At 42.0% G+C, this 20253-nt stretch overlaps 1 protein-coding gene across 2 annotated transcripts in view; it reads right to left on the bottom strand.

The window, feature by feature from the left end:
• Positions 1–20253, bottom strand: part of PTPRB (protein tyrosine phosphatase receptor type B) — a 119131-nt gene that overhangs the window by 92476 nt on the left and 6402 nt on the right. Inside the window, exon 3 of one of the 2 annotated variants that reach the window (XM_080660472.1) lies at positions 18063–18319. In XM_080660472.1, the coding sequence (XP_080516598.1) occupies positions 18063–18319 (257 nt within the window). Of the gene's footprint in view, positions 1–159; positions 536–18062; positions 18320–20253 lie in introns of those variants that run through there. The other variant, XM_080660471.1, reaches the window with a different exon arrangement.

Below are 20253 nucleotides of genomic sequence, written 5' to 3'. Positions count from 1 at the left end.
TCAGAGGAGGATCTTTCTTCCCAAGGGACATAAAGAAATTCGGCCACCTCCCTCCCCAAAACATAACCGAGGAGACCAGAAAGTGGAGTGAGTGGGAGTTTGGTTCTGCGGGGCGGGGACGGCGCGCGTCGGCCCGCGACCTCTCCTCCGTCCACTCACCTGCAGCAGGCTCAGCGCGGTGCACAGGGCCAACCCGGCTCCCTGGCTCAGCATCGCGGCCAGTGGCCAGTGCTTCCCACCCTGGCTCCGCCGAGGGGCTGCGGTGCCCGGTGGCCCCGACGGCCGCGTTGGGGGCCACGTGTTGCGCGCGCTCAGGGCGCCCCGCGGGCACAGAGCGCTTCCCTCGAGGCTGGCGACGTGCGAGGGCTGCAGCGGCCGCCGCTGCTGCGACTGTGGCTGCCGCCCCGGGCGGGCTGCGGACGCGAGAGGCGGCGGGGGCAGGCAGCGCGCCGCCCTTCCCACGCTGCCATTCTGACCCGCTCTGCCTCGCCCCGCGCCCCGTCCGCGGACTTCCGCAATCAAAAGGCAATTTCCTCGTCTCCCGGCAAAGGAACAATGCGCCGGCAAGGGAGGGAGCCCAGAGGAGCCAACGCCTGAGGCTGCCAAGGGCGCTCAAGGCGGGCCAGCTGCCCCCCGCTGGCCCCCGCCGCCCCGCGCCGCCCTCTCCCGGCTAGGGGTCCTGTCTGGATCCCAGGAGCACTGCTTCCTCTTCTCTTCCCCTCCCCTCGACTTTCACTTTTCCCCACTCTGTGGTCCCCAACCCCGCCGCCTTAGCCACAATCAGCACTTGCTCCCTCTCACTTTCCAGCCCCCGACCCCTGGCCCTTCCTCCCTCCACGCCCAGTGCCTCCCCCTCCCTGTCTTCCTTCCTATCTTCCTCATCTGCTTTCTCCAGGGCCTCTTTTTCCCAGGATTAAACTTAACCACGACAGAATTCCCGGCGTCATTTACACTCTCCTGAAGGTTTTTATTAGAGTGCTTTTGCCCTTCTCACCTCAAAGCATTCATTTGTCCCAATGCGCATCCTTCTGACACCAGCAAGAGAAAAAGACCCCCCAAGGATCTTGTCCATTGTCAACTTGACCTTAATTTTTTTCTGCCATTCACTTTCCCCTTCCTCTTCTGTAGAGGTCTGTGTCCTCCCTAAATGCTATGCAACTGGTGCTAACCAAGAACAAATATCACTGCCAATTGTTCAACCCACAGGCAAAGCAGTTTCACCACTGACCCTCCAGTAGTTAAAGCCATTTCATCCATAAATGTCCAAGGAATATAAGAAAGAAATATAAACTCTTGCTTGTGGAAGATACTATTGATGGCTCAGCTCCCCCACATATAACAAAAATAAATAAATAAATAAAATAAAGAAGTTTATTCACTTTTCAGGACTGACTATATGCTTTTTAGCAACTGCCTCAGTATCTGAATGATTGTGTATCTGAAAATGGATTTTACAACAGTTCCCAATAACAAAAGAACAAAAATGTTTAGTTGTACAATTAACAGGTGATAACATAATATTGCAATAGCTTTTATAGTGTTTGAATGCTTTTTGAGGGGTGCCATCCCTAACAGCTGTCAAAAGAGATGAAATTTCACATTTTAATTTTCAAATCAGAATTCTCTAGAGCTAACTCAATGAAAAAGATGACATATTCCCTTCTTTTCAAATAGATTATATACACAGAAAGCTATATTATTGGCTACTCTATTGACTGCTATCTACTTTGAAGAAAAGCAGGAAAAGTAAAAATTATTTAAAATATTTTAGGAAACGTGTGTGTGTGTTTAATCTCTTAATGAAAACATGAAATTTTTACTCCTTCAGAGATTCATGGGCTTTCCTCTGCTGTCAGACCAAAGATTTCAAATCTCCTTTGAGTTAACAAACACTCAAAGGTCAAACTTAAAGCATGTGTGTATTTTGGGAAAAACTGAATCTTTGCTATTTCACTGTTCAGGTCATTTGTCTTACAAAAATGCTTTTGCCCTTCATATTTTGCCTCCAAGTTCAAGGGCTTTCACAGCCTGGCATGCCTTTCTGCACCACCAGAAATCGCACTCTCCTCCCTCCCTCAGATACTGCAAGCCTACAAGCCACCTTCAGCCTTTACAGGGGTCTTTTTTCAGATTTCTTGCTTTTCAACATCTTTTTCTTTTTGTGCTGTATTCAGAGGACAACTTCCTCATCTGTAAAACTGGAATAGCACCTATTCTAAATATTTCCCAGAGCTATTACGAAGAATAAATAGATCACATATGTTAAAGCACCTTTGCAAACTCTAATGTGCTGTACAAATGTCAGGCCACCTAGTTATAGATTGCACCCAAATCAGCTTATTTGCTCTTTTGAAAATTTATTCTTCACATAGGTTGTGCTTTCCTAACTTCTACTGCTCACCCCTGTCTTTTCCACCGAGGTTTATAAAATTTTCTCATAAATTGTTCCTCAGATTTGGAATCTTCTCACCAAGTAGATCCTGTATTCTACAAGTTTTCCCAAGCATATTTTGTTGCTGTTGTTGTTCTTGTTGTTATCTTTATTTTACTAAATTTTTAAAATTCTTTATTGTTTAAAGTATTATATAATCCTTTTACCCCCATTGACCTCTTCCTTCATACAAGTCCTATGGCTGATCTCTCACCCACCCCCAGCCTGCCTCCCCCCTGAGGTTGGATAGTTTGTTTGATGCTTCTATGTCTATGTCTCTGGATCTATTTTTGTTCATCAGTTTATATTGTTCATTATATTCCACAAATGAGTGACATCATGTGATATTTATCTTTCTCTGACTGGCTTATTTCACTTAGCATAATGCTCTCCAGTTCCATCCATGCTGTTGCAAATGGTTAAGAGTTCCTTCTTTTTTACCGCAGCATAGTATTCCATTGTGTAGATGTGCCACAGTTTTCTAATCCACTCATCTGCTGATGGGCACTTAGGCTGTTTCCAAATCTTAGCTATGGTGAATTGTGCCGCTATGAACATAGGGGTGCATATGTCCTTTCTGATTCGTGTTTCTAGTTTCTTGGGATATATTCCTAGAAGTGGGATCACTGGGTCGAAAAAACCAAGTATCTTTTTTTAAAAAAACACTACATGCCAGCAACTTTATAAGTTAATTTTTAAGTTACTTTCATTTCCAGTAGACTGTGTAACAGTCCTTTCTTATAATCTTTCCTTTTGTGTAGGCAACATTTGAGGAGGACTAACCAAGCAAGTAATGGCAAAGGTTCCTCACAACAGTTTAGATGCTTCCAAATTCTGTGTTACTAACAGTGAGTTGCTAATAATGCCTTGGGAATAGGAAATTGGAAAAGAAGGAATGACTTCTTTATATGCACTTATTTGATTTTTTTTAAACATATTTTATTGATTTTTTACAGAGAGGAAGGGAGAGGGATAGAGAGTTAGAAACATCGATCAGCTGCCTCCTGCACACCCCCCACTGGGGACATGCCCGCAACCAAGGTACATGCCCTTGACCGGAATAGAACCCGGGACCCTTCAGTCCGCAGGCTGACGCTCTATCCATTGAGCCAAACCGGTTTCGGCACACTTATTTGATTTTTGAGAGACACATATATTTAGAATCATGTGCTGTCCTTTATTTATTTTAATGTCAATTATATGAAGAATCATAGCAATGCATGAAAGAAAGGACCAGTAGTCACAGGCATTTCTTTTCCAAAGTTATGTAACTGCTAGTGTGCCAGTTCTTTTTTCTTTCTTTTCTTTTTTTTTGGGGGGGGGGGATTTTAACGGTCACACAGAGTGCCCCAAAAGTTAGTGGGTCCTAAATAACTCATTAAAAGTAACATATAAAACGATGAGGGAAAGTTTAAATTCAGGATATTATTGTTACATTTTTCCTTTTAAAAGCATTTATACTAATACTAAAAATTAGAATTGTAAGGGGTTCAAGGCAACACGGGGCTGCCAGATACCATCTTTTTTACAAGTTTATTTGAAACTAATGAACAAAGTGTAAATAAATCGATTCCTTTGTTCTGATCTTTGTTTGGAATTCCTCAATTTCTTTTGAACCTATTTATCCTGCGAAATGACACTGCGTTTGCTTTAGAAGTTACTGCATTCCAGGAATTTGGGATCAGCCACCCTGTAACTTTTCAGGGGACAACCTCTTCTCTTTGCCACTAAGGAACCTTTCCCAGCCTGCAAGGGAAAGGTGGGGCTGCTTTGGTTAGATCTGAGTGAACAAGCAGCTGTCTTTTAAACAAGTTGTCATAGCAATCAATGAATAATTGTTATCACTTACATATTCATTAATAATGAATTCATGGATGAAAGTGTGGCTCTTGTCACATTAACAACATAGATGTCAAATGATACGACTGGTCTAGGGGCCACACTTTGAGAACAGCTACTTCATTCAGATCAGGCCTTGGGTTAGGGGGGGAAGGCTGTGGGGATGAGAGAAGAGCAGAGCAGATTGGGAAAGTTGATTGGTTAATTCAGACACCTCACCCATGACCTGAAATTGTCTTTGTGACTTGGCCTCTGCCCATCTCTTGCCTCCCTCCTGCTTGCTTTCTACGCTTCAGTAGCTTAGGTCTGGTAATTCACTGTTTATTCAGCAAATACTGACTGAGCATTAGCTGTCAGACTCCAGTTCCGGTTTTGGAGACACCCCCATGGAGCCAACTTTTTCCTGCCCCGGGCCTTTGTGCCTGCTGTTTCATCTTCTTGGACCGCTCTTCCCCAGGTGCTCTGCTTGGCTATCTTCCTTTCCACCGTTAGGTCTCAGCTTCAACACACACCGAAGGGGCCAGGCTCCTTCTGACCTCACAAGGAAAAAGTGTCCTTTTATTGTTCTTCATTTCAGTAATCCATTTGTTTCATTCAGAACATTAATGACACTATCTGCCTTCCCAGGGCATATGAGGAATTCCCTTAAGACAGAGTCTTTTTTGTCTTGTTCTTTTTGCACAAAGCTTGGCATAAAAGTACAGTTTCAACAAATATTTGTGGAATGAATGGATAAATGAATAAATGAATCTTTGTAAGTTGCTCAGTAAATATTGTTATGTGAATAAATACTCTGAACAAGTCCTTCTAAACATATTCCATCTGGATGCCTCAGTTATCATCTTGGAAGGGAAGATGGGAAAGAGGAGAGAGGAAAAAAGGAGGGAAGGGCAAAAAAAGAAAAACACCACAAGGTTGATTTTTGAAGAGAAAGAGATGGAAAATGATCTGAGTGGGAGGGAAGATTAAAGGAGGAGAAGCAGAAAGAGAGGGACAATTTAGGACAATTGTTTCCAAAGAGTGGCAGCAGCATCATCTGAGCACTTGCTAGAAGTATAAACTCTAGGTCTCTGCCAGCCCTGAGGAATCAGAAATGCTGAGGTGGGCCAAATAATCTGTTTTCTGTTTGTTTGTTTGCTTGTTTGTTTGTTTGTCTTAACAAGCCTTCCTGCTCTCGCTGGTGAGAAAGAACTACTCAAGCTCCAAATAAAAGTCTTAGGTTGTCAATTCCCCTCTCCAAAACCTTGCACCAGACATCTATATATATAGAAGCCTAAGTGACTATTACGACCGGATGACTGGAAGGACTGGTCAACCAGTTACTATGATGTGCACTGACAACCAGGGGGCAGATGCTCAATGCAGGAGGTGCCCCCTGGTGGTCAGTGCGCTCCCACAGCCAACCTCCCACGCCCTCCCCCACCCCCCATAGGCCTTGATCATTAGCCAGGCTGAGGGACTGCACCCATGCACGAATTCGTGCACCGGGCTTCTAGTCATTTTATATTAAAGAGAGTAATGATAGTTTATTGTTCGTGTTCTTTTAAATTTCACTGGGATCTCTCTGGTTGTAAGAAGCTATGTCAGTGAATTAGAAGATCTTGAACAATTTTAGAATGTGTCAAATAAGTAAATTGGTGACATAAAAATGTAGTATTTTATATAACATAGGATATATATGTACATATATAAACTTACATAATACTTATTCATGTTATATTACATATATTATACACATAATATATATTTATAATATAACATGTATATTTTGATATTTGTAACTCCTCAATAAAAATAAACTGCAGATGCTAAAGGAAAAAGGATCAGCATACAGCTAACTTAATAATTGTTAGATGAGAGGCCAATTCTGATGCCTTTTCTTCTGAGGAAGTGGAAGTACTTTTGTGATGCAACTTTCATGTGTGTTTCCCCAGATATTTTTTTAAAAGAAGAAGGCCAAGCAATCAGGGATTGTGTCAACTAAAAACCATTACAATCTGGCAAATCTGTTTCTAGGTTTTAATTTGAACTGGCTCAACAGCAAATTACAGCAAAAGTGAATAGAAATTTAGCCTGCAGCAGGGGTCATGTGCTTTAAAAGAGGTCTATTAACATTTTAGGTAAGATAATGTTGATAACCATTTAAAAAAATAACTGTAACCATCTTCTTCTGCTTAGAGATGCCATTTTGGGAAACTTATATTTGAAGCACTCTTCCTAGCTTCCTAGATCACAACTTTCCTAGGTCATAGGTCTCCAGAAAAATGGAAATAATGAAGGCATTTAAGGGGGCAGTTGCAAAGATTAAATGAGAAGGTGCATATTTTATGTATAACAGTTTTTGGCTAAAGGACTCAACAAATGTAAGACACTATGATTTTTAGTAATAAAAATAGTATGTGATGCAGAACACCCATTAATGCTAGAGAATGACAAAGTTCACAGAGGAGCATGTCTTTCTGAGAAGATCCAAGCAATAAGTTATCATTGCTTTCAATCTCATACCCAAGAGAATCTCTTCAGTACATCAGCACAAACCACATTTGACATTTAATGGCTGCTCCGACTTTTGGCCTTTGCCAAGATTTGTTTTCAATCCTGGAAGGGAGGGGCTGGGAGTACCGGATATGTCTCTGACAGCAGGCTCCACCATCTCTCCCAGGCACATCTCTAAGGTTTCCCGATATTTTTTTCTACACCAATTTCTCACCCTCTTCCCATCTACCAATTTTTTTTTTTTTTTTTTTTTTTAAATCTGGAGGGAATGGGCCTTGCAGAGCTTCTGTCATAGCTTTTTAGTCATATGCTGACAAATTACTTAAAACCAGATGCACCTTAAAACCAGACTACCTACCTTTTCCATCTCAAGCACCTCTACTCCACCTTCATTCCCACATGGCAATCCTTGCTGCCCCACCCTGGGAAATGAGTCTGCTTGCAAATGCACCAAGTCAAGGCATTGATGCTTCCGGTGGGGCTGTCTGCAGGGGCAAGGCTGTTATACATTAAGGTTTCAGGAGCCAGGTCATGATTTTCAGGAATATTCAAACCCTAAGATAGTAGGTAAATAAAACATGGCTAATCTTGGCTTTAAGAAAAAGGAAAACAGAAACAAACAAACAAATATAATCATCCCTTCATCCTCCTTAAAAGGTAATGATTGGAGAGTAAAAACTCTTGTCTTCTTTGTTCATGTATCATGTTTGCTAGAACCTTACTTCCCGTGAATTCTCTGGAGGTCACAAACAGGACTCACTTTTTGGCCAGTACAGGTGCCTCTTCTTGTGTTTATAGTGTAATCTTAACATTGTTTTTAAAAATTAGAATAAGTAATGTTGAGAAAATAGATTTTTACATGTAAAAACATCTGGATTTTGCCTTAAAAAAAAAATCAAAAGCTGGAGTCTTATTGGGCCCACATTCTGCCTGCCTCATTCACACAGCTCCTATCCCACCTTCCCTGCAAAAGAGGCAGACAATGGGCATCCCAAAGTTCCTCGATCAAAGGGGAACATCAAAGAATCTTATCATGTTTTTCAAAAATGTAATGATAAAAAACCTCAGATAGATTATAAACCTCTTAAAGGAAGGAGTCCTATCTCTTCATTATCTCCCCCACATCCTCAGGTTCTCGAGACACCACGTCTACTTATGTACGGACAGAGTAAACATTCACACCCCCACCACTAAACAAGTGCATAGCTAAGTACTTGTAAATCTGAAACAAAATTGTGTTCTTCAGCTGCTCCAATGCAGACCTGGAACCCTTAGCATCACAGAATCCAAGGATAGCTAGCATCTAAGCCTTGGGAGAAACTAGTGCCCAAGCAGCCCCTGCTCCAAATGGATGAATCATGACTCCACAGAAGAGCTAATCCTTCTCCAATAATCTGGATGCCACCTGGTTAGGGCCACTAAGGTCAAAACTCTTAGCAAAGCTCACTCTTTTGGTACCTTCTCCACAGATCTGTTGTTCTGGGCTGTGAGCAAACATAAATGGTCACAGACACACAGATGAAGGGCAGGCACCCAGTAAAACTACACACAGAGGGTGTGCTCACTGGCCCAGATCTATCAGAGATTTAAATCAGAAGAATTTTGATGAACAAACAAGTGCCTCCCGTGTACCTCCAAACAGAGCATTCTCCAGTGGGCACCTCATCTGGATTTAGCCATGGTAACATTCTGTTGCCAGATCCCCCAAAGTGTAGGAAGAATGGAAAAGATTTTTACTTCAAAGACGCTCCGGGAATTCATAGCATTTCCCCTTTCAGTTACTTTTCACCATACTTCACAATAACTGGGTTTCAAAGCTGCTGTTCTGTGCGTGGGATATGTGTGTGCAACAGAGAAGTAGCTGGGCTAAGTGACCAAGATGGAAAGGACTGGGCGGTCTCTTCCAGAGGCAGTTTCTTTATCTTATCTTCATACTTATCAGCGGGCTGCTCCGCCAGTGCTGATCCTTGCCTTTACTGCTTTTTCTTCAAATTAATCATTTCTCTCTCCCTATTCAATCTCCTCCCATCCTACTCCCTCTCCCCTGGTCCCTGAAGAAGACAGACAGGTCTTAGTCTGAGCCACTGGACTGTCCCTAATTCAATAACATCCTTTGAATCCCACTTTCTTAAAGCCCTTCAGCAAACTACTCTTTTTATTTGAAAATTTTCTTTTATTTTTAAATAATTTCAAACTTACAGATAAGTTAAAGAATTGTGCAGAGTGCTTCCACATATCCTTATCCAGAGCCACTAGTTTTAAAAAATATTTTGCCATATTTATCACTCTCTTTCTCCCCATATATACTATGTTTACCTGCACCATTTCAGAGTAGGCTGCATATACTCTGAATTAAATGTGTAATCTTAGTAAAGTTAATCAAATTCAGGCAATTCAAAATTGATATAATGCTTAAATCCACAATCGGTATTTCAATTTTGTCAATCATTTCAGTAATGTCCTGTGTGCATTTTTTGTTTGTTTGTTTTTTTCTCTAATAAGGGTCCTGTATTGCATTTAGTCATCAGATCTCATAATCTTCTTGAATCTGGAACAATTCCTCAGCCTTTTGAAGGGATCTTTATGACAGTGATCTTTGTGAATGACACAGGTTGCTTATTTCAATAGTTTCCTCCTCCAAGTTCACGTGTCCACCGTTTCCCTGTGATTACATTCGGTTTATACATCTCCAGCAGGACTTGACTTCTTCTCTTGCATTCAATGTTTCCCTAACAAGCTGGCCATTCAATTATTCTCTAAGGGATGGCAGATCTAATTGGACATTAAAATCAATGGGGAGATTTTTACACTCTGCTGTTGAGGTCCTACCTCAGTAAATTCTGATTCAGGAGTTCGGAGGCAGAATGTTAGAAACAGTATCTTTAAAAAGCTTCCCAGATGATTCTGATGTGTGTGTAAGGCCAGGGCAGAGAGCCATGGACTTCCTGTCGCAATTAGCATATCCTGCCTTCTCTTCCCTTTGATCTCTTCCCTTTCCTTTGCCATTCTTTCTGCCAAGCACATCAATCTTCATCTGCCCAGGGAACCTCGTGTGCCAGAGAACTAGCGGTGGGTTAAAGAGCCCACTTCAATGCACACGTTCTGTTTCATGGCTGCATTTTATGTGCATGTGATTTATACTAGGACACCCTGTGAACACAGTCTTTTTTGTGTGCATAAAATGGAAAGTAGTGCAAATCACTCAGAATTAAAATAAAATGAAAGAAAATAAAAGTCCTTAAAATTTTAAAGCTGGAGGGGGTCGAGTGAATTGTAAACCAGTATGCTATTGGCACATGGTAACCCACATGCAAACCAAGAAAACTACAGTCCTTTGCCCAAATTAGGCTTGAATGATGCTATTTATAAGTTAGGGGCTCCAGCAGCACATCCTTCCCATAGTATATTACTCCCTCGCATGGCCTTTTCGTCTCAGAATCACTTATATTTTATTCCATTCACACTAGACAATCTAAGAATCCTTGCTGATGAGGAATGATTAGGGGATTTTATTTTTTAAATTTATTTTATTATTATTATTTTTGGCTATATCTTTGCACTTTCTCATTCTAGGTGTTTGCCTCCATAATGGGGAATATTTTCTCACCTTCAGTTCTGGCCACAGGACAGTGGTGAGGTGGGCAGACTCTCCTATATAATTGAAGTAACACAATAAAGGAGGTTACCCCAGACTTGAGGAGTGGGACAAGGGAGGATTTTCTGCATTTGCCTTATCACTTTTTTGGAGGCTCCCATGGGCCTTCCTTTGAAGGCCAAATGGAAGGAAGCACAGAACCGTGAAACCCAGACCAGCACCACAATGGCTATTCATAAACTGAGGAAATGCAATCCCTCTCCCAGGCCAGGGCCGGGGCAGGGTGGGGAGGGGAAGAAAGAGGTGTGTCTCCAAACAAGATTTAGGGATGTTGAGCAGAATTAGAGCCAGCCAGGAACATTTTAAATGCTTGTTCAACATTTTATCCTTCTGAAAGCACTTTCACATAATATAATGTGGTTCTCACAACCACCTCGTAGAGTCAGCAGGGTAGAGATGATGGAACAAAAAGAGAAGTTAGTATTAATTGGTAACATTATTGAATACTTGTTTTATATAGCCAATGTACTGAGCATCTTGTTTAATCAGATTTTAATCCTCAGAACCATCTCATGAGGCAGATAGAGCACACTTAATTATTCTTATTTTAAAGAGGAAGCAAGTATGACTTGAGCTGAGTAACTAGCCTTTTTTTTTTTTTTTCTGCCAAGGGCCATTTGGCTATTTATAATATCATTCGAGGGCCATATAAATTTATCAACTTAAAAATTAGCCTGCTGTATTTAGTTAAACATTTAATTAACTCACCCTTAATGCCTTGGTAGAGCCAGACCAAATGATTTCTCAGGCCTTATACTGCCCTCGGGCCCGATGTTCCCTACCTCTGAACTAGGAGATAACACCACTAGGATTTAAACCAGGTTTCTCTGACACCAGAGCCCTAGTTCTTTACCACCTCCTCCATGGTCACTTGGCTGAGAGGGGACCTAGATTGGAGGCTCATCAGGTTTTGAAGCTGAAGTGGGGTACAGGGCCCATCTTCCCCTTCTTTGGAGGCCACTTCTCCACCTTTAACTCTTCCTCCTACACATTCACTCATGTGCTCCAACAGATGGACTTCCTGGCCTGTCTCACCTTGCCCATAGGGAATGGCTGGTCTATGCAGGGCACGTTCTGACACCTACATCTGGCCTGATCTGCAGCAAGGCCTGTGCACAAGGACATGGCATACTTTCACTTAGGTGGCATACAAGGATGCTGGCTGACTGGGTGCTGAAATCAGCCCATGATCCAATACCAAGTCCTGTGCATTCATGGTGGAACTGTGTGCCTAAAAACATCTTTTTCTAAGTAACACAAAGACCTAGCAACAGTTCCCTATCTTCCTAGGCTCCACTTACTCAACCTGAGCCCCATTCCTTAAAGAATGTATACTCTAGAAAGTAATTGCAGGAGACTGTAATTAGATAAATGAATTTCTGATATTTGATTATTTAAGTTTTATAGCATTACCTTCCTCATCCTTTCATAATCTAATAACACAAAAAGTACCCTCAGTGGTAGGTAACTAAGCCATTAGAAGTCCATGGAGGAGATACTGTGGGTCTGGGACCAAATTTGTCTAGATCAGTGGCTCTCAAATTTAAAAGTGCATCGGTGTGACTTGGAAGGCTTGTTACAACACGGGTTGCTGAGTTCTATACACAGCGTTTCTGATTCAGTAGGTATAAGGTGGAGACCAAAGTTTGCATTTTTTAACAAGTTCTGGGTCTGGGGTTCATGCTTTGAGAACCACTGATCTATATACTTCTTGGCTCATACTACAGACAAGCTTCTTGTTCCACCAACATACACAGCCACATATACTCTTATAATGGTAACAACAGTAAGAACAGTAGCTAACAGTAATTAAACCCTATTTTCCAGGCACATATTATGTGTTAGTTCATGTCGAGGGTGAGAGAATGAGAGAGTGAAAGAGAGAGGAGAGAGATTTTTGAAGCCAAGTATTGGCTCAAATCTACAACCTTCCAAAGATAGATCCCTAACACTGTAGGCAAAGATGTGAGGAAAGAGGTTAAAGGAGAAAAGTAGGGAAAATTCTACTATAAAAAGAGTCAACTTAGGAAAACTTTGCAATAGCATTAATGAGTGATTGCTGGATTCTAAATCGTGTTCTCCTTGGCATTTACTTTCATTAACAGGAGTTTTATGTAAGAGACTGTGACTGGGTGTGCAGGTGTGTGTGTGTGTGTGTGTGTGTGTGTGTGTGTGTGTGTACTCTTATTGCTCTGCTATTCTCTAATCATCCAACTTGGGGAAAGTTCTTTTTTTTTTTTTTAATAAATCTTTATTGTTCAGATTATTACAGGTGTTCCTCTTTTTTGCCCCCATAGCTCCCCTCCACCTGATTCCCCACCCCACCCCATGCCCTTACCCCCCGCCACTGTCTTCATCCATAGGTGTAAGCTTTTTGTCCAATCTCTTCCCGCACCTCTCACACCCCCTCCCCCCTGAGAATTGTCAGTCCACTCCCTTTCTATGTCCCTGATTCTATTATATTCACCAGTCCATTCTGTTCTTCAGATTTTTTATTCACTTGATTTTTAGATTCACTTGTTGGTAGGTATGTATTTGATGTCATTTTGTTCATAATTTTTATCTTTACCTTTTTCTTCTTCTTCCTCTTCTTAAAGAATACCCTTCAGCATTTCATGTAATCCTGATTTGGTGGTGATGAGCTCCTTTAGCTTTTTCTTGTCTGTGAAGCTCTTTATCTGACCTTCAACTCTGAATGATAGCTTTGCTGGGTAGAGTAATCTTGGTTGTAGGTTCTTGCTGTTCATCACTTTGAATATTTCTTGCCACTCCCTTCTGGCCTGCATAGTTTCTGCCGAGAAATCAGCTGACAGTCGTATGGGTGCTCCCTTGTAGGTAACTAACCGTTTTTCTCTTGCTGCTTTCAAGATTCTCTCTTTGTCTTTTGCCCTTGGCATTTTAATTATGATGTGTCTTGGTGTGGTCCTCTTTGGATTCCTCTTGTATGGGATTCTGTGTGCTTCCTGGACTTGTAAGTCTATTTCTTTCACCAGGTAGGGAAAGTTTTCTGTCATTATTTCTTCTAATAGGTTTTCAAAATTTTGCTCTCTCTCTTCTTCTGGCACCCCCAAAATTCGGATGTTGGTACGCTTAAAGTTGTCCCAGAGGCTCCTTACACTATCTTCATATTTTTAGATTATTTTTTCTTTTTGTTTTTCTGGTTGGGCGTTTTTTGTTTCCTCATATTTCAGATCTTTGGTTTGATTCTTGGGGTATGTTGATCTACAGTTGAGTTTCTGTATATTCTTTATTTCAGACAGTGTATGCTTAATTTCTGACTGGTCCTTTTCCATTTTTTTGGCATTCTCATTAAGATCCTTAAAGGTCTCATTAAGTTCCTCAGCGGTTTTTAGAAGATTCTTGAGTAACCTTATAAATGTGGTTCTGAACTCTATGTCGTCCAGTAGTTTGCTTTCCTCCATTTCTTTCATTCGTGACATGTTTCTTTGTCTCCTCATTTTGCTGCTTCCTTGTGCTGATGGAGTGGCTTTGTGTGGTAGGTGACCTATAGGGCCAGTAGCTCAGTCTCCCCAATCACCTGAGGTGGACGCTCTTGGTACACCCCTTTGTGGGCTGAGTGCAAAGTCTTGGTGTGGTTAAGCCTTGATTGCTGTTGGTACACTGGGAGGAATTGACCTCCAGGCCAATTGGCTGTGAGGACCCGCTGTGTCTATAATGGAAGAACTGCTGCGCTGGAGACACACTTATGGTGCAGGACTTGTTTCAGTGGGGCTTTGGTGCTCACTGAGTCTGCCTCTTGAAGGTGTCACTTACGGATGTGAGGAGTTGAAATCTGGTGTCTCACAATGACCGCTAGGTACACTGGCTTCTGGATCTCCAATGGGATGCAGGTCAGCTACTGTCTGAGGCTACCCAGCAGGCACTACAGCGAGAACTACAGTTTTCTCCTCTTTGCTTGGGATTTGGAGGTTTTGGAGCTGTCTGACCCGGGCTGCAAGTTTGCTAGGTTAAGCTGCGATAAGGCAGGTCATTCATATGCTAAAGCCGCTGCTTGGAGCTTGGGTGGGTTCCTAGATTGTGCAGGGCGGGATCTCAGGGCGTGACTAGGCTAGGGCGTGGCAAACAGCGATGGCTGCCAGTAAGCCAGCTCTGCGTCTCTCCGACCGTGTCCCCGTGTCCCGCGCCCAGGGCCCCAGCACAATAAACAATTATTCCTGCGTGCAGCCCTGCACGCAAGCCTCCCTCACTTTCCGACCCCATGGCAGACAGTCCAGCTTCTCCCCGTAGGAGTTTGGGTCCCCCACGTCTCCCCAGAAACTGGAGTTCGGAGTAATAGGGAGCTTATCTCCCTTCGGGTTGAAAACAGCAGCGCTCCCAGTCACCCGTCGCCAGCCCGATTCGCGCGACTCCGTACCTCAGCTTTTCAGCACTTGTGCACCCCTCAATGCTGTTTGCTCTTTCCTTCTAGTTGTAGAACTTCCACTCAGCCAGCTTTCCTGTGGTTCTGGGTGATAGATGCTTTGTCTTTTAGTTGTAGTTTTGAAATTGTTGTGCAAGGCAGCAGTTTAGGTGTTTACCTATGCCGCCATCTTGGATCCTCCGCCAACACGCAACACAGCAGAGGTGAAGCAAGCAATACAGAGAGGCCGTTGTTTTTTCTTGGGGCAAGTTCTTAACCTCTTTAAGTTTAATGCAGCTTATCTGTGAAGTACTAATAATACCAATACCACTAATAGTACTACAATGGTGGGTTGTTTGACGCTCACAGTTGGTTCCCACCCAATATCTATGGCCCCTGCCATGTGGTTTTGCAGCTCTTCCCATCAAGAGGTGGAGTTCCTACCTTCCTCATGGCCCAGCTCTGCGAAGCCAATCCCACATCCTCACACACCAGGTGCTATCTGATAAAGAAAACAACTGGCACACAGAGATTTTCTTTTTACACAGTTCCAAGCAATTAAGTCGAATGATTTTATTTCTCTCTTATACCCTTCTGGGTGTTGAGGTAGAGTACCTTTCAAAGTTACTTTCCATTACCAGAGGGTAAGGGAAGTGGGGGAGTAGAAGATGGTATAGGGGGGATAAATGGTAGGAGACTTGATTTGGGTGGTGAACACACAATACAATATACAGATGATGTATATAAATTGTACACCTGAAACCTATGTAATTTTATTAACTAGTCACCCCAATAAAAATGAAATAGAAAAATAAATAAATAAATAATCCTATCAAGAGTAAAATAAAAACAAAATTACTTTGAAAGGACAGGCATTTTACCTCACAAGTGACTCACTTACTTTTTAACGTGTCTAACAACAGCTGTTCCTAGTTGACTGTTATAAAGCAAATTCTTCCGCTAAATCAAATAATGACCAGGCATGGAAGCCTTGACTGAAGTCTGAGGGTCCTGGAAAGCTGCAGTTCTAGAACCTGCCTTTGGAAAGAGCGCGGCTTCTACACACTCAACTTCCCAGGACAGAGTTAAGATTCTGCCTGAGCTCAAGGGAAACGGCAGCATGAGATAGTTGCATAGTCCTTCTGGTGCCCCACAGGAAAGGTCATGGACGTTACAGTGGATTTCACTTTAGAAAAGGGCTAAACAAACAAACGAACAAGTAAACAAACAACCCCACAGTGTATTTGCCATGACCTGAACTTGCCAACCCAGCTGTGGGGGCTGGCTCACTTGAGCTCTGTAACCCAGTGCTGGGTGGGCCCAAGGCTGGCACGCCTGCAACCAAACTCTAGCTGGGTGTCCTGCACTCATCCCAGCAGAGCCCGGCCACCTCTGGGTCTCCGTATGTTTGTTTTACAATGGTCAAACCTGGACAAAACAGGGAAAAACTTTTTTTCTAAAAGACAACTCTTTGGTGTTGAGGCATGTATGTTTCCATTGTAGTTTTTATTCAGCATGCTTCTTACTTGATGCACCTAATTATCTATATTTATATATATAAAAGCCCAGTGAATGGAACAGCGGAATGACTAGAATGACCAGTATGACTGGTGGTTATGATGTGCACTGTGGCAGCCAACCAGCATTGATCTGGGACCAGATTGCCCCCCCTCCCCGGCGGTCTGGCCCCCAATTGGCCCCCAACACCCCAATTGGGGGTGGGGCCAGCTGACCAACTGCTTGAGGCCCTTCCCCCCAGCCCAATGGGCCCCCATTGGGGTCGGCCAGACCCCACCCATGCATGAATTCGTGCACTGGGCCTCTAGTATATAAATATTATATAAAAATATATACATCAGCACAGAAAAAATAATATAAGTACTTACGCTCATATGTAAGTGAATAAATACTCTTCTAAACCAATGTTAGAATGCAGTTTTGGCTACGGCACATTCAGCCAAAATAAGAAAGTGCTCCACCAAGGAGCATTCCATTTCAAAAGGAAGTGGTGAAGGCTCAGGATTTGGAAGATGAGGGAGAGCACAGTGCCAGTTCATAATGGCATTCATAAGTACCAGCTCTCTTTCCATTTCCTGTCTTCCTTCCCACTTTCTAAGCCCAGACAGATCAGAAACCACAGTGATCAAATGAGAAGAGGCGGGTAAAAAGCTAGATGGAGAGCGAGAGAATTTGGACATGCTTCCTTTTCCTACTTCAAGTTCAAACTGATAGTAGATGATGAGAGAGGAGAAGCGAACATTTCAATCGAATTTAGAGTTTGGATTATTTCCTGAAATGGGTATTTTTGTAAATGGACTGAGAGTGAGTTTTGAGTTTTAAAGAGATGTAGAGAGTGTCCAGAAAAGTCCCGTGGCCTTCCAGAAGCCAGGGAAGAGCCAGGTCACAGGGAAGGTTTAGAGCAAAGGGAAAGTGGAGATAAAAATAAAGTCTCAATAATTGTTCAAAGGACTGGCTATATTTATTTTGTGATTAATAATGAAGTATCGGCTCACTATCTGGAAACCATATGCAATATTAAATTCTGCACAAAGCAGAAGGAAGAGCACTAAAATGAACAAGTCATATGCATAGTGTGGGGTTTTTGTTTTCTTTAAATCATGTGGATTGATTATCCCAATAAGCAATGAAGCCTTAGCTTGTTTGATTCACTTTAATTATTCTGTATTGCCTAAAGCGATAGCCTAAAACCCCGAGTGGAAAGCAAAACCAAAGAGACCAACGCCTGTAGCAGAAACACTGTGCCAGCAGTCTCTATGCCGTGTCATTTTGGCCATTAAATCCATCTGTCCTTTTGTGGATGCTGATGTGCAATTGGTATGGGACTTAGCTTCCCTTGACCATGCTCACAAATCAATGACAGTGATCCCCAAACCTTCCATTGCTTTGTGACTATTTCTCCTCCCTTTATGAACACACGTGGTTGTGACATAAAGGCAAGGGGACCTACAAGGTACTGATTTAAAGTTCTCTTTCCTGCTTTTAGGTTATGCATACGACTATGAACTCTGACTTCGGTTCAGAAATGTGGCCGTGGTGGCCTAATTATGTCCATGCTGGAAAGATGTAGAATTTTTCATTCAATTTTAAAGATTTTTCTCATTACAAAAAAAAAAAAAAGCATTCACGTACAATTCACAGCTAGGACACAGAGCGCCTGATCGTCTGCTTGAGTAGGGGCATTCCCCACAAAGCAAGTCTTTTCAAGTGATGGGCTTTCTGAGAGCTTCACAAACCACACTCAACCCCTCTTGTCATCTTACCTCTTCCGTGGTGCTGGAGAAGGGCCGAGTGGTCCAGGGAACCCACGATGTCTCTGTACTTCCAGTCATCTGCAGACTGGGGGGCTGCCCTGGGCTGCTGTTTTGGCTGGAGTTTTCGGGAGTAGTTCTGGTGAAGGCCTCTGTGGTATTGCTAATGAGCTGTTTCCGGCTGTACGGAGCAGCATTAAACGCAGTGGGGATTTGGGGAGGAGACGTGTTTCTAATGCTCCTTACTGAAAATTGTGCTCCCAGGCCAGCTGAGGTAAAGAAAGGACAGTTGCTAAAATTACCCTCATGTTTTATGGATTCTTCACATAGAAGCAATTTTACTTAGAAAATGAACACTCTTTAATGACGGACGTGTGGATAAGCTTTAGTTATATGAAAAATCAGAGATACATTGAGTATCACAATGCTCATTTCCCCTGTTCAGTTTACCCATCCTTTATCTAGCAACAACATCCCAGCTCTGTGTAGGAGAGAGAATTAAATTCACTCTATGAACATTTAGGGTTCGCTGACTTGGTTTCAGGGGTTCAATGAATCTCTAAAAACTTCATGCAAAATTCTGCATATATGTACATATGTACTTTTCTTCTGTGGGGGACTTTCACAATTTCTGTCACTAAACAAAGTAGCAGATTGAGAATCACTGTTAATGACTTGCCAAACCTTGCCACGAAGATTGATGATTCCTTGGGAAATAATGGCATTTCTTTAACCAGAGCGCAAACTGTTTCTGATCCTGACTATGTGAGACCAAATCATGGGGCAGTTCTACTTGCTAAGTTACTTATCTTTGGAAGAACAGTTAACTGGTTTAAGAGCTGGCAGGATTAACTTACAGCTTTGCTCTGCAAGGCGGAATTAACTATACTTAAAAAAAATTGATCTGTGAATTATGTTTTCCTAGCTATAATTTTAAAATGTGCTTCCATCTCATGGGGATCTTGCTAACATGCAAATTCTGATTCAACAGATAGAGTCAGATTCAGCTCTTCTAACAAGTTCCCGGCAACGTGGTGCTGATGGTCTTTGGACCACTCTTCGTGAAGCAAAACTCTCGAGAATGGTTGTATAATATGAAGCATCGAAAGGCCTGTAAATTATGGGCCGAGGGGGTATGTTTAGATGCTTCCATCAGATCCTCAGTGAATCACAGTTTTCTGGGATATAAAAACCCACAAAATCTTGCCCAATTAGATAATCATAACTTTGAAAGTTTCTGGTTAGAGACTGGCAGAGAAAGTTTATTTTTTTTTTTACTACTCTTTTACTGGTTCATTCAAACAGCTATTTATTAAGCAATCACTATGTGTCAGGCGGATGTCTCTTGAAGATGCTATTAGTCAATGCATTTTCCCTGTTCTGGTCCACCTTACTGACCCCTTTTTTGGACCTCATTCATTTCTATTCCAATTTAAACTAACAAATTTCATATGATAATGTATATAAAAAAGAGGGGGATCTGGTATAAAAAGAGAATTAAGATGGAAAAGGTATTTTTAAAATTTAGCAAGATGTAAATAGCAGTGCTCTTAAAAGTTAATAAGATAATTATGGCTACTAAGCATTCTTTCCATGAGATGTGGAGGGTTATGTAAAGTGGCCGGTACATAAGGTGCTAGATTTAGCAAATAAAAACACATGATGCCCAGTTAAATTATAGTGTTAAACAACCAATAGTTCAGTATATTTAATATATCTCAAATACGTAATGTTACTAAGGTTATATTATATCGTATATTATAAATATACTAAAATTATTTGTCATTTATCTGAAATTTAAATAGAACTGGGTGTTGTGTAATTATGTCAACCCTACTGCACTTCTACTAGGTCTAGGTTTGATAGACTTTCCCCCTTAATTTCTGTTTGTTTTTATTTTTCAGAATCCGGTGCCACTATTATTGCCATTGTGCTTGGGGGAGCCACCCTGAACACAGACCAGGGGATTTATTTATCCCTGGAGTGTTAAACCCAACTGTACATGACAAACCCAACTGTAATGTTAGGGAGGCTTCCAACTCCACGAAGCAGTCTTAATTCTTGTCTTAATTGAGTTAGGTAATTGAATGTCACTTTAAGTAGATATTTCTTTTGATGGGATATAAAAATTTCTGTATGTAGAGATTAGTATTTTGGTCATTTTGAGCTTTGGCCAATGCTGATCCTCTGAGTTGATTACCAC

The sequence above is a fragment of the Plecotus auritus genome (assembly GCF_963455305.1).
Source record: "Plecotus auritus genome assembly, chromosome: 3".
Lineage (NCBI taxonomy): Eukaryota > Metazoa > Chordata > Mammalia > Chiroptera > Vespertilionidae > Plecotus > Plecotus auritus.
Note: the sequence above shows the minus strand (reverse complement) of the source record. Positions and strands in the feature narration are given on the sequence as shown.